Source organism: Hylobates moloch, unplaced genomic scaffold, assembly GCF_009828535.3.
Source record: "Hylobates moloch isolate HMO894 unplaced genomic scaffold, HMol_V3 SCAFFOLD_10, whole genome shotgun sequence".
In the NCBI taxonomy this organism is placed as follows: domain Eukaryota; kingdom Metazoa; phylum Chordata; class Mammalia; order Primates; family Hylobatidae; genus Hylobates; species Hylobates moloch.
This window is the reverse complement of record NW_026652285.1, coordinates 9,020,228-9,035,289: the sequence shown is the minus strand read 5'-3', so window position 1 is coordinate 9,035,289 and position 15,062 is coordinate 9,020,228. Positions and strand designations below refer to the sequence as shown.

The window sequence follows — 15,062 nt, the reverse complement described above, 5'->3', positions numbered from 1 at the left end:
GCAGGGGCTAGAATGGTTTCCAGCAGATGGAGAAGCACCTCTGTTGTTTTCTAAAGGGAAATACATGCCTGTAATCCCAGCACTTTGGGAGGCTGAGGTGGGAGGATCATTTGTGCCCAGGAGTTTGAGACCAGCCTGGGCAACATAGTGATACTCCATCCTGACAAATAAAAAATTTAAAAATTAGCTGGGCACAGTGGCAGGCACCTGTAGTCCCAGCTACTCGGAAGGTGGAGATGGGAGGATTTTCTGAGCCCAGGAGTTCAAGGCTGTAGTGAGCTGTGTTTGTACCACGGCACTCCAGCCTGGGTAATACAGTAAGACCTTGTCTCAAAAAATAAACAAATACATAAAATAAAATAATGCAAAGAAACTACATCAGGAAACACGACCGGACACGGTGGGTCACGCCTGTAATCCCAGCACTTTGAGAGGCTGAGGCGGGTGGATCACCTGAGGTAAGGAGTTCAAGACCAGCCTGGCCAACATGGGGAAACCCTGTCTCTACTAAAAATATTATCAGCCAGGTGTGGTCGCGGGCGCCTGTAATCCCAGCCACTTGGGAGGCTGAGTAATGAGAATTGCTTGAACCCGGGAGGCAGATGTTGCTGTGAGCCGAGATCGCGCCACTGCACTCCTGCCTGGGCGACAAGAGTGAGACTCCATCTCAAAAAAAAAAAAAAAAAAAAAGAAAAAAGAAAGAAACTACATCAGGAAACAATGCCACAGGACCTTGTGTTTGACCTCTTTTATTTCTCTCCTTGATACAGAAAGCATCCAGTTAGTGCCTAATAAATGCACACTAAAGGCTTTGCCTCCTTAGAGGTGCTGGAGTAGCAAGACTGGCTGGGAGCCACAGGAAGTCCTGGAGCCACAGTGTCCTCTAGTGGGAAAGTGAGGCCATAGCACCTCACAGAGCTGACTGAGACACACAGTGCGGTGCCAGAGCTGGGCAGTTTCCCTAAAGTGACCTGGATTAGTCTCAGTGCAGGCGCCAGGGCAGACTTCCAGGGCTGTTTTCATGCCTAGGAAACAAAAAACAAACAAACAATACACTTTACAGGACGTGTTTTTCTGCACGTATTACTCAGAAAGCCATTGCAGCCACATTTGTTCCTTAAAAGTCATTGTCAGTCAATTTACGGGTCTAGGCGATGATCATAGGCTAGCATCACAGAAAGAAACCAGATATTTGCTGCCTCTGATGGAAGTATACAGCACCCCTTAAGTATTTTTGCTACAGAATTGAACCTGAATCTGTTCAAGTCTCTAGATCCAATTCACAGGAAATACATTGGTCATTAATGAATAAATATATTTAGAAGAGTATGTTGAATGACACCACAGGGATATGATCAGGAAAATCCATACCATAAGAAACTACAGGACAAATCACCTGGTTTCATCAGGAATATATATATATATATATATTTGATCCTGAGTTAAAAAAATCAAGTGGAAAAAAAAAACTTGTTTAAAGAGTTGGGGCGATACACTGTATATTTGATCTTAAGGAATGGTGGTTTTTTTGAGACAGGGTCTTGTTCTGTCGCCAAGGTTGGAGTGCAATGGTGCCATCAGGTCTCACTGCAGCCTCGACATCCCAGGCTCAATCAATCCTCCTACCTCAGCCTTCTGGGTATCTGGCACTACAGGCCTACACCACCATGCCCGGCTAATTTCTGTATTTCTTTGTTGACATGGGGTCTTGCCATGTTGCCCAGGCAACTCCTGAGCTTTAACTCCTGAGCTTAAGCGATCTGCCCACCTTGACCTCCCAAAGTGCCGGGATTACAGGCATGAACCAACATGCTTGGCCAATAGTTCATTTTTAAAGTGTGAAGATGGTATTGTGGTTTTGTTTTGTTTTGTTTTAAGATTCTTTATACTTTGGAGGTACACACTGAAGTATTTTCAGATGAAATAATGGGCTATCTGGGATTTGTTCAGCATAATTCCAAAATGGGTGGGGGAACAATGAAACAGATTGTCCATGCTGGTAAGTGTTGAAGTTCAGTGGTGGGTACATGTACGTGAGAGCTCATTATACTATTTACTCTACTTTTGTTTTTATTTGGACGTTTTAAAAAATATTTTAAAAAATCCTTACTAAGTTTAAGTTTTACCTTAATTCTCTCTGAGACCCCATAGGTAACTCCTTTAAAAGGCTTATTTTGCTGCCTCTGTGAGAAAACTATTTGACAGCTTCTGTAGGATGGGGTGTTATAGATTGCTTTCACCAAGCACATCTGAGAAGCATGGTGAGAATCGGGTGAACCTCTGTGCTTTAAAACTTGAGGGTCAGGTGCAGTGGCTCACGCCCATAATCCCAGGACTTTGAGAGGCAGAGGTGGGAGGATCGCCTGAGCTTAGGATGTTTGAGACCAGCTTGGGCAATATAAGGAGACTTCACCTCTACAAAAAAATTTAAAAAGCTGGGGCGGGGGGGGGGGGCGTGGGCCTCTAGTCCCAGCTACTCAGGAGGCTGAGGCAGGAAGATTGCTTGAGCCCAGGAGATGGAGGCTGCAGTGAGCCGTGATGGCGCTTCTGAACTCCAGCTTGGGCGACAGAGACCCTGTCTCAAACAAATAAATAAAACAGCACCATTTGAAAGAGCTTCTGTTCTTTTATTTACCCCTGGGTAATAGGGTGGGAAGAGGCCAAGAACCAGTGGACAGATGGTTTAAGGGCGGCTTTGACAAATGCTCTGACTCAAGGAAGCCAGTCGCACATATGCTCTCGGCAATCTCCAGACTGTCTGCATGACCCTCTCTCCTGAGCAGTAACTCCTGACCAGAACTTCCCAGGAAAACCTCAACAAGTGTATAGGTGGATTAAGCCCCTCCTGCCTCCTTTGCAACCATCATTCTCCCCTCTGCAGCAGCTTATATAAACACAGCTGTATCAGCAGCCCGCCAGCTGCCAACTCTCTTAGAAGATATTTGGCATTTTCCTATTCTGGCTAAAAATAAGTCTCAGGCTCTCCTGGGCATCTGCAGGTGGAGTGCTCATTCTGCCATGCTGGAGTTTTCTTAAGATGCTGTAAGTAAGAAACATGGAATTACTTGTATCATGTTCATGGCAGAAGCTCTGCTCCTTCCCTTGGGAAATGGTCACAAGCATAATCAAAGCTGAAAGGAGCCCTTCTGCCTGTCCCTAAAGGTCTTCACTCACTGGGTACTAACCTCGAACATGGCATCTGCAGACAGAGGACATGGGTTCAAGTCCCAGTCCTGCTGCTTAGCTAGGTCTGGGACAGGTTCCTTAAACTCCTTTAGTCTTAGTTCTCTTATAATGGGCATGATAGTAATATCTACACCTCTTGGTTATGACAATTAAATGATATGTGAAAAGGGCTTTGGAAACAGCTCTATAAATGTGCTAATTTTTTTCCTTCTTCTTTTTTTTTTTTGAGATGGAGTTCCACTCTTATTGGCTAGGCTGGAGTACAATGGTGCAATCTAGGCTCATCGCAACCTCCACCTCCCAGGTTCAAGTGATTCTCCTGCCTCAGCCTCCCGAGTAGCTGGGATTACAGACATGCGCCACTAAACCTGGCAAATTTTGTATTTTTAGTAGAGACGGGGGTTTCTCTATGTCAGTCAGGCTGGTCTCAAACTCCCGACCTCAGGTGATCAGCTGGCCTCAGCCTCCCAAAGTGCTAGGATTACAGGCGTGAGCCACCGCACCCTTTTTAGGGATCCCATCTAAAACAAAACCAAACCAAAAACGATGTGATTTACCATATTAACAGACTGAAGAAGGAAAACCATACGATAATTTCAATAGATGCAGAAAATCATCTGACAAAATTCAACATTTATTTATGATAGGAACTCTGAGGTGGTTGCTGTCCCAGGAGCAGCCTGAAGGTGGGCAAAAGGGGAAGGAGGGAGACCAATTAGAAGCCTAGTCCATCAATCCCAGCTAGAGAAAGACTGGGGAGATAATTAGATCATGACGGTGGTGAGAGGTGGCCACTCTGATTATCTTGAAGGTAGGCCCAACAGGATTTGCTAATAGAATGACCGTAGGGAGTGAGGGAAAGAAAGTATCCAATAAGGCTGACTTCGATATTTTTGGACTGATCAACTGAAAAGCTAAAGTTGTAGTTAATAATGATGGGGAAGATGGTGGGCCCAGCAAATTTTGGTGGAATAGATCTAAAGTTTAATTTTGGACATGTTAAGTTTGAGATATACATTCAGCATCCAAGGTAAGATGTCTAATAGGCAGAGGATATATAAATCCAAAGATAAAGAGAGAGACCATATTTGGGCTCTAAATTTGGAGGCTTCAGCATATAGTTGGTGTTTAAATGTAGGAGAGAAATAAAATTACCAAAAATCTGAGAAAAGGCAGAAAAAAGGTGTCAAGGACTCAGCCCTGTGTCCCTTCACCATTAAGATATCTGATAGAGGAAGACAATCCAGCAAAGAAGCCCGGAAAATAGTGGCCAGCGAGGCAGAAAGAAAACCAGAAGATTGTGGAGGCCAGAAGCAGACAGTGTTCCAAGGAGAAAGGAAATGTGTCAGATGCTGTTGCTGAGGATAAGACAATGGCTGAGATCAGATGCTGTTGTTGAGGGTAAGATGATGGCTGAGATCAGATGCTGTTGCTGAGGGTAAGACAATGGCTGAGATCAGATGCTGTTGTTGAGGGTAAGATGATGGCTGAGATCAGATGCTGTTGCTGAGTGGTAAGATGATGGCTGAGATCAGATGCTGTTGTTGAGGGTAAGACAATGGCTGAGATCAGATGCTGTTGTTGAGGGTAAGACGATGGCTGAGATCAGATGCTGTTGCTGAGGGTAAGATGATGGCTGAGATCAGATGCTGTTGTTGAGGGTAAGACGATGGCTGAGATCAGATGCTGTTGTTGAGGGTAAGATGATGGCTGAGATCAGATGCTGTTGTTGAGGGTAAGACGATGGCTGAGATCAGATGCCCTTGCTGAGTGGTAAGGCGATGGCTGAGAACTGATCGTTGGATTTGGCAATGTGGAGGACATTGGAGACCTTTACAAGAGCAGTTTTGGTATGGTAGGGGAGGTAACAAGCTGGGAGGAGTGGCTCAAGACCGAATAGGAACATCAATCTCTTCAAAAATTCTTCCAAAAAATAGAAAAGGAGAGAACACTTCCCAACTCATTCTGTGAGGCCAGTATTACCATGAAAAGTATTACTTGGGGCCCGGCGCGGTGGCTCACGCCTGTAATCCCAGCATCTTGGGAGGCCGAGGTGGGTGGATCACGAGGTTAGGAGATCGAGACCATCCTGGCTAACACAGTGAAACCCCATCTCTACTAAAAATACAAAAAATTAGCCGGACATGGTGGCAGGTGCCTGTAGTCCCAGTTACTCGAGAGGCTGAGGCAGAAGAATGGTGTGAACCTGGGAGTTGGAGCTTGCACTGAGCCGAGATCACGCCACTGCACTCCATCCTGGGAGACAGAGTGAGACTCCATCTCAGAAAAAAAAAAAAAAGAAAAGTGTTACTTGGATAACAAAACTAGACACAGACATCACAGGAAAACTATACAATGATACACTTTATGCTATACATGCAAACATCCTCAACAAAATACTAGCAAACTGAATCCAACAATATATAAAAAGGAGTATATACCATGACCAAACGTGATTTTCCCAGAAATGCAAGATTGGTTCATCATACAAAAATCAATGTAATACACACACTGTATGAATGGAATAAAGGACAAAAAACAAATGATCATTTCAGCAAACAAAAAAAAGCACTTGATAAAATCCAATGTTGCTTCATTATAAAAACACTCAACAAACTAGGAAGAGAATTGGTTTAATCTGATAAAAGACATCTATGAAAGACCCACAGCTCAGCCTGGGCAACATGGCGAAACCCTACTAAAAAATACAAACATTAGCTGGAGGCCGGGTGTGGTGGCTCGCCCCTATAGTCCCAACACTTTGGGAGGCTGAGGCGGGCGGATCACTTGAAGTCAGGAGTTCGAGACCAGCCTGGCCAACATAGCAAAACCCCGTCTCTACTAAAAATACAAAAATTAGCTGGGCATGGTGGCACGTGCCTGTAATCCCAGCTATTTGGGAGGCTGAGACAAGAGAATTGCTTGAACCCGGGAGGCGGAGGTTGCAGTGAGCCGAGATTGCACCACTGTACTCTAGCCTGGGCGACACAGCCAAGACTTCATCTCCGGGAAAAAACAAAACAAAACAAAAAAAACAAACAGAATTAGCCGGGCGTGGTGGTGTGTGCCTGTGATCCCAGACACTTGGGGGCTGGGAGGCTTGCTTGAGCCCAGGAGGAGGAGGTTGCAGTGAACCAAGATCACGCCACTGCACTCCAGGCTGGATGACAGAGCAAGACCCTATCTCAAAAAAAAAAAAAAAAAAAAAAAAAAGAGAGAGAAAACCCACAGCTAACCCATAACTTACTACTGAAAAGAATGAATGTTTTCCCCCCTAAGATCAAGAACAAAACAAGGATGTCTGCTCTTGTCATTTGTACTTAACAAATGACATGGGGGGTCTAGGCCGGGCAATTAAGAAAGAAATATAAATAAAATAAATAAAAGACATATACTTTGGAAAGGAAGGAATAAAACTATCTCTAATTGCAGATGACATGATCTTATGTATAGAAAATCCTAGGCCTGCTGTGGTGGCCCACGCCTCATCCCAGCACTTTGGAAGACCAAGGAGGGAGGATCGCTTGAGCCCAGGAGTTGGAGACTAGCCTGGGCAACATGGCAAGACTGTGTTCCCACCAAAAAAAAAAAAAAGGACAGGAAAGAAAGACTAGCCGGGCACAGTGGCTCACACCTGTAATCCCAACACTTTGGGAGGCTGAGGCGGGCCGATCACCTGAGGTCGGGAGTTCGAGACCAGCCTGACCAACATGGAGAAACCCTGTCTTTACTAAAAATACAAAAAAATTAGCCAGGCATGGTGGCAAATGCCTGTAATCCCAGCATTTGCTGGGAGAATCACTTGAACCTGGGAGGTGGAGGTTGCCATGAGCCGAGATTGCACCATTGCACTCCAGCCTGGGTAACAAGAGCAAAACTCCAAAAAAAAAAAAAAAAAGAAAGAAAGAAAGAATAAAAAAGCTGGGTGTGGTGGCCTGTGCCTGTGGTCCCAGTTACTGGGGAGGCTGAACTGGGAGGATCACGTGAGCCTGGGAGGCAGAGGTTGCAGTGAGCCGAGATCATGCCACTGTACTGTAGCCTGGGCAACAGAGTGAAACCCTGTCATAAAAAAAGAAAAGAAAATTGAAAACATATGCCCATACAAAAACTTGTATATGAATGTTTGTAGCAGCATTATTGATAATAACGAAAAGGTGGAAACAACCCAAAATATCCATAATTTTTTTTTTTTTTTTGAGACAGAGTCTTGTTCTGTTGCCCAGGTGATCTCGGCTCACTGCAACCTCCACCTCCTGGGTTCAAGTGATTCTCATGCCTCAGCTTCCCCAGTAGCTAGAATCACAGGCATGCACCACCACACCTGGCTAATTTTGTATTTTTAGTAGAGACAGGGTTTTGCCATGTTGGCCAGGCTGGTCTCGAACTCCAGCCACAAGTGATCCGCCTGCCCCGGCCTCCCAAAGTGCTGGGATTACAGGCGTGAGCCACCGTGCCTGGCCCAAATATCCATAAATTGATGAATGATAAACAAAATGTGATATTTCCATACAATGAAACATTACTCATCCATGAAAAGGAATGGAATGTTGATACATGCTGATACAAGGTTCGTACGGATGAACCTTGAAAACGTCATGCAATCTGAAAGGAGCTAGTCACAAAGATCCACATATTGTATGATTCCATTTATATAAAATATTTAGAAGAAGCAAATCCGTAGACAGAAAGTAGATTAGTGATTACCAGGGGTTCGGAGAAAGGATTGGGGAGTGACTGCTAATGGGTACAGAGTTTCTTTCGGGAGTGATGAAATGAGATAGTGGTGATGGTTGCACAAGTCTGTGACTATACTAAAAGCTACTGACTTGTACATGCTAAAAAGGCAAATTTTATGGAGTGTGAGCTATATCTCAGGTTCTGAAAAGAGACAGAATAGGAGACACTGAGGAAACTCTTTCAAGCAAGCTATAAAGGGAACAGAGAAATGCAGACGAAGAGATTTTTTTTTTCAGATGGGAGAAGTAATGTTTGTTTGTTTGTTTGTTAATAAATCCAGAGGAAAACAAATCAAAGATCCAAGAAAGGCAGGGGGAATTGTTGGAGGATGCAGACGACAGAGGCCAGACTCTAATGTGCAAGGGAAGGAGCTGCCTGTGGACAGTGTCTCTGTAGTCACAGAAGGGAAAATATAGCAGATATGTTCAAGTCCAGGTAGGTGGGCACACACGGGATGAGAACTGGACGAGATTCTCTTCCAAGTGCTCTCCTTCAGAGAGCTTGGTCTGTTTTCCTTCAACATCTTGCTTATAGCCTCCTGTCTCAAAACGTGCCTGCCAAGAAAGTACACTTGCTTCCAAGACAACAAGCAAGAAAGCAAGCAAACCAATCTCCTAAAATCATCTACCCTGATAGCTTTATTCTTTTCTTTTCCTCAAGACAGGGTCTTGCTCTGTCACCCAGGCACAATCATAGCTCACTGCTGGCCCCAATAGCTTTACAAAGTGAATTCCAGCCAGGCGCACAGTGGCTTATGCCTGTAATCCCAGCACTTTGGGAGGCCAAGGCAGGAGGACTGCTTTAGCTCAGGAATTTGAGCCTGGGCAATCTAGCAAGACCTCACCTCTTCTAAAAATTTTTTAAAATTCGTCAGGTGTGGTGGCATGTGCCTGTAGTCCCAGCTTCTTGGGAGGCTGAGGTGGGAGGAGTGTTTGAGCCGGAGAGGGCGAGGCTGCAGTGAACTATGATCGTGTCACTGTACTCCCTGCTGAGGGGCAAGAGTGAAACCCCAACTCAAAAAAAAAAAAAAAAAAAATGCCATCTCAAACTGGTCATTCTGAGTTCTTTCAACAGTGTTATTTATTTCTATGTTATTTTAATCTATCTTTGAAATTAAATTTTATTATCAAAGAGTAATACTTGCTCAAGTAAAATCCAAAAGGTACAGAAAGCAAATCTCTCTCCCACCTGTCCCAGCCCTCCTCCTTGAGGCCAGTTTATTGTATATCCTCTGAGAGGTAGTCTACACATAATTGCATATTTATCCCTCCTCCTTTTTTTATTAATTAATTAATTAATTAATTTTTGAAACGGAGTCTCACTCTGCTGCCCAGGCTGGAGTGCAGTGTTGCGATCTTGGCTCACTGCAAGCTCCACCTCCCGGGTTCAGGCCATTCTCCTGCCTCAGCCTCCCAAGTAGCTGGGACTACAGGTGCCCGCCACCACATCTGGCTAATTTTTTGTGTTTCTTTAGTAGAGACGGAGTTTCACCGTGTGAGTCAGGATGGTCTCAATCTCCTGACCTTGTGATCTGCCCGCCTCGGCCTCCCAAAGTGCTGGGATTACAGGCGTGAGCCACCGCACCTGGCTCCCTCCTCCCTTTTTAAAATCACAAATAGTATCCAGACTTACCTAGCGTTCTGCATCATGCTGTTGTCACTGAAGATACATCTTGGAGATTGCTTCATATCAGTACATACAGCACTGATACATTCGCTTTCATAACTGTCATGACATCATGGTCCTAAAACATGTTCACAGAGTCCTTGATACTTCTCCTTTCAAGAAGTGGCTCAATTCCCCTCCCCAAACATGTATGCTGGACTTAGTGACATGCTTCTATAGAACAGAATATGGCAGAAACAATGATGTGTGCCCTCTGAGACTAGGTCAAACAAGACAGTGCAGCTTCCTCCTGTTTTCTATCTTTTGGGTCACTTGCTCCAGGGTCAGCCAACTTGCCATGTCATTCAAGTAGCCCTGTGAAGAGAGGCCCATGTGGTGAGGAGCTGAGGCCTCCTGCCAATGGCTAATGTGCTATCTTGGAAAGGGATCTCCCAGCCCCAGTCAAGCCTTCAGGTGACTGCAGCCCTGGTGGACAGTCTGAATACAATCTAATTAGTGACCTGGAGCCAGAATCACCCAGCTAAATTGCTCCCAAATTCCTGACCGACAGAGACTGTGAGATAACATGTTTATTTTAAGCTGCCAAGTTTTGGAATAATTTGTTATGCAGCTATATATATATTTTATATATATTATATATATAAAATATATATATTTTTTGAGATAGGGTCTTGCTGTGTCACTCAGGCTAGAGAGCAGTGGCACAATCTCAACTCACTGCAACCTCTGCTTCCTTGGCTTATGAGATCCTCTCACCTCAGCCCCGAGTAGCTGGGACTACAGGCGTGCAGTCCCACACCCAGCTAATTTTTAAATTTTTTGTAGAGATGGGTAGAGACCATGTTCATCAGGCTGGTCTCGAACTCCTGGGCTCAAGCGATCCGTCCGCCTTGGCCTCCCAAAGTGCTGGGATTCCAGGTGTGACCCACCACACCCCGCCAGCAATAGATAATTAAGAGGCATGTTTAAGATAAATGTGTCCTATCTCCTCCATCATCCCATTTCAATAGGAAAAGCCCTTGGCCAGCCATAAAGCGTGCATGAATATGAGGTACAATGCTTCCTATCCCATTTTCTCTCCCCAGCTTTCTGATGGCGACCAGCACATACCTCTGGGTTTGTTCAAACCTGTTGCTCTCCAGTAACACAGTGTGGTCTGTGGGTCTTTGAGCCGAGTCTGTGCTGGCCCATCTCATATGCTCCCAGTTGATGACTTCCCCCAGAGATGTTGGTGTTTTCATCAGTACTTCCACCAGCAATTCTCTGGGTCGGTGTCAGAACCATGTAATAATAAGTTTTTGAAATGTTCAGGAAGTGAAGTCAGCTAAGAAACAAATTTGGCTTTCTGAGCCCTTTCCCATCTCCGCTGATCTGGGCAGGCCTCCCTGCAGTGTGCAGAGGACCTGTCAACTATATACTCTGAGAATAAAGATTTCTTTTTTTAAAAAAAATCTCATCTTTTCCCTGGAGTGGAAAGGCAGCTAATAGCATTCAGATATTTTGAGATGAAACTGTTACCATGGGAATGTTTCCATATCTCTCCCTTAATAATGATGGGTAGAAACAATGAACAGTACAGCTCTTAGAATTCTAGAGATAAAGGAAACAAGAGGAGAAAAATGAAAGCTGGAAAAACAGATCCCCCTGAAGGACTGATTATCTCACTCGAAACTCTGCTCTGGCTGCATTCTGGGTGAATGTGGGGAGTTTGTAGGTCAGCAGTTTTTCTCTGCTCTGGCTGCATTCTAGGTGAACGTGGGGAGTTTGTAGGTCAGCAGTTTTTCCTCCAAGGTTCAGGGTTCCCATATAGGAGGGAGATCAGTGATCCTGCGGTGGGTGGGGGCTGATTCTTCAGTAATTGCTGGTAAGGGGGTGAAGCTGGTCTCTCCTTCTGAGGCTCTGTGTGCAGGGTGGGGAGTGGAGGAGGAAAACTGAAGAGCTAACAAATCCAGATGCTTCTAAATACTTCTCCATCTTTGTCCTGGCAAGAGGTCAAAGCACTTGAGGAACTGCTCCTCCCTAGGGCCTCAGACTGTACCCTGAAAGTAGAAGCATGCTGGCACACATTTTCATCTTGTAGTTCCAGAATTTCCTATGCTGGACTGTCCTCTACAAGGGCTCAGGGATAATTTCTTAACCAGGAAGGCTCCTCCTCCTCCATCCACTGCTTGAAGCACTGTAGGGGTCCCCTCAGGTCATTGTCAGCTGAGCTCCTGTTTCTCCAGGACTTTGAGAAATCAAAGGACAGATGACTCATTAATGAGCAAAATAATTTATCTCCTGTGACAGGCATTTCACCTTGTCTGCCATAGCCTCATACTCTCTCTCAGAAGGATTTATTTGCATTGGTTGTTTTTACTTTTTGAGAAGGGTCATCCAAATAGAGCCATCCTGCCTATAAAATGAATGGGAATCCAACCCATTAGCTGGGAATTTAAGAACTCATGTTGAATGTGTCAAGATAGGCAGATTGGGTATCCCCTTATTGTAAGCACCCCTTAAATATCTCAAAGATGAAAGAAATGGGTACCATCCCACCAAGCACCCCTGCACACTGTGAACTCACCTAAGGTGAGAACTGCCTGTTCACCGAAATCTTTATCTGTCAATTCCCCGCCTCCACCCCTGACCTAAGTTTGCTTGGAATGTCAGCATCTAGGGATTTCTTTTCTGTTCTTGAGATCGTTAGCTAAAATACAACATAAGCAGCACTTGAACTGTTTCTTGGTGGTAGCAGCTGAAAGCTAATCTTTATAGGAATGTAGCTTAAGGAGCAGAAACCGTATTGGGTTGGGTGAACAACTAGAGAACTAAGTGTCTTCTTTCTCTGAAGCATCTACTAAAGCAATACATATGGTTGTCCCTGTCTCTCCCACCCTCCGGAACCCACATTTTCTGTTCTAAAATTTGTGATCCACAAAGAGAAAAGCAGTTTAAACATTTGATCTAGCATAAATATAAGCTCAGCAGAGGGAGCGCGGCAAGAGGTTCTAAACATAGGTGGCTCCACAGCACAGAGAAACCAGCCAGGAGACACCCAGGCAAGCGTCCTTGGCTGACTTCCCAGGTCCTTTGGCTTTGGGCTTTCCATGGTCCTGACCACATAAGGAAGGCTCTCTCTGCAGGTGACAGGCATCTCCCAATTCTTTCTTGCTGACTGCTGTGCTGGTAGGGCCTCTTCATTTGGGCTTGGGAGGTCATTTTTGGCAAACAGTAACTCTCACTCCCAAAATGTGGATCCTAAAATGTGGAAGAATCCTGATGACAATGTAAGATGCTACAGCTGCACCTGGCTAGTGGCAGAGTTATAATCTGGTACATGTTTCAGCTGCCACTTATACATAACAGGTGAGCACAGCGTTCATGTTGCTTGAAATGAACAACTATTCTGTTCCAAGCACATTATTACACAGCATATTTTTTCGAATTCAGCTCTACTTGACAGTTTTTGTAGAAAGTATGTGTCTCAATTTTTACATACCAAACTGGAGGAAATTTATCCAGTGAAGTGATTACTGATCTTTAGCCCCAGAAGTGTGAGGCACACAGGCACCTGAATTCTTTCAGGCCAAATGAAACCAACTAAATATTCTTTATGTATGAATTGTTATGGTGCAAGGTGAACACTACCTCCTCCATAAAAGCTTTCTGGGAGCTCCTCAACAGGAGGAAATCTCCCCTCTGCTCGAATTCCCATTGCACTTGATTTTTTTTTTTTTTTTTTGAGATGGAGTCTCGCTCTTTCGCCCAGGCTATAGTGCAATGGCACGATCTTGACTCACTGCAACCTCCACCTCCCAGGTTCAAGCGATTCTCCTGCCTCAGCCTCCCGAGTAGCTGGGATTACAGGCATCTGCCATCATGCCCGGCTAATTTTTGTATTTTTGTAGAGATGGGGTTTCACCATGTTGGCCAGGCTGGTCTTTAACTCCAGACCTCAGGTGATCCACCTGCCTCGGCCTCCCAAGGTGCTGGGATTACAGGCGTGAGCCACTGCGCCTGGCCTGCACTTGATTTTATCTCTTATAGTTCTTATTTTTCTACCTATAGTAGATACTTATTTACATATTACCTCTCCCTATTGTATTGGAAGATCTTTGAATCAGGCACCTCCCCCATAACTATTTCATCTCTATTTCTCACAACATACAGCCCAGCACTTTATACAAAGGAGGCTCCAAGTACATGTTTTTGAAGGAAAGAATGACCAAGCAGAACAGAATCCCTCGTGATAAACTAAGTGTAGCAGTAGAAGAGAGATCACTGAGCCCCGGCCAAGAGGCCTAGTTGACCAGACGACTTGAAGAAAGGCTCAGACCCCAAGTCTGAGGCCTGTGACCCCTGGTTCTGAATTGTGCGAGTCCCTGACATTCTGTCATTGATTTTGTGGATGCCCTTCCCCACAGCTCAGTTGTTGGAGCCAGCTCTGTAGGAAATATTTTGGTTGTCCTTTAGCTTTATTTCCTCACTCAGTCCAATAAGCTGCACTGACTTTCATAGAGTTTTAAGGCAAATGGCTTAAAGTTCATTTATTTGTCCATTTACTCATTGATTCAAAACATATTTACTGAGCATCAACTATCTACCAAGTATTGTTCTAGGCCCTGAATATAAAGTGGTGATTAAGACAGTCAAAGACCTACTCTTTTTTTTTTTTTTTTTTTTTTTTTTGAGACGGAGTTTTGCTCTTTTATGCCCAGGCTGGAGTGCACTGGCACGATCTTGGCTCACCGCAACCTCTGCCTCCAGGTTCAAGCAATTCTCCTGCCTCAGCCTCCTGAGTAGCTGGGATTACAGGCATGCACCACCACGCCTGGCTAATTTTGTATTTTTATTAGAGACAGGGTTTCTCCATGTTGGTCAGGCTGGTCTCGAATTCCTGACCTTAGGTGATCCATCCACCTCAGCCTCCCAAAGTGCTGGGATTACAGGCGTGAGCCACTGCGCCCGGCCCAAAGCCCTACTCTTACAGAGTCTACATTGAAGCAGAGGGAGACCCTCAACAAATGAAGGAGCACACGTGGATAAGGAAGGGAGGGAGGGAGGATGGAACAGAGGAAGGGAGGAAGGAAGGGAGTAAGGGAGGGAGGGAGGATGGAAGGGAGGGAGGTAGGGAGAGGGAACGAGAGAGGGAGGGAGGAAGGGAGGGAGGGAGAGAGGGAACGAGAGAGGGAGGGAGGGAGGGTGGAAGGGAGGGAGGTAGGGAGAGGGAACGAGAGAGGGAGGGAGGAAGGGAGGGAGGGAGAGAGGGAACGAGAGAGGGAGGGAGGGAGGGTGGAAGGGAGGTAACGAGATAGGATGAAAGGGAGGGAGGGAGGATGGCTGGTGGTGAGATGCTGACAATCAGGGTGATGTCAGATAGAGTTTTTGTTTGTTTGTTTGTTTTGAGACAGAGTCTCGCTTTGTCGCCCAGGCTGGAGTTCAGTGGTGTGATCTCAGTTCACTGCAACCTCTGCCACCTGGGTTCAAGTGATTCTCCTGCTTCAGCCTCCCGAGTGGCTGGGATTACAGGC

The 15,062-nt window shown here is 45.3% G+C and overlaps 1 protein-coding gene across 3 annotated transcripts in view; it reads right to left on the bottom strand.

The window, feature by feature from the left end:
* Positions 1-743: 743 nt before the first annotated feature.
* RHOT1 (ras homolog family member T1) overlaps positions 744-15,062 on the bottom strand; it is a 112,067-nt gene continuing 97,748 nt past the window's right edge. For all 3 annotated transcript variants that reach the window (XM_032162923.2, XM_032162926.2, XM_032162928.2), the window contains one exon: positions 744-1,025. In XM_032162923.2, the coding sequence (XP_032018814.1) occupies positions 983-1,025 (43 nt within the window). In that variant the 3' untranslated portion in view covers positions 744-982. The remainder of the gene's footprint in view (positions 1,026-15,062) is intronic.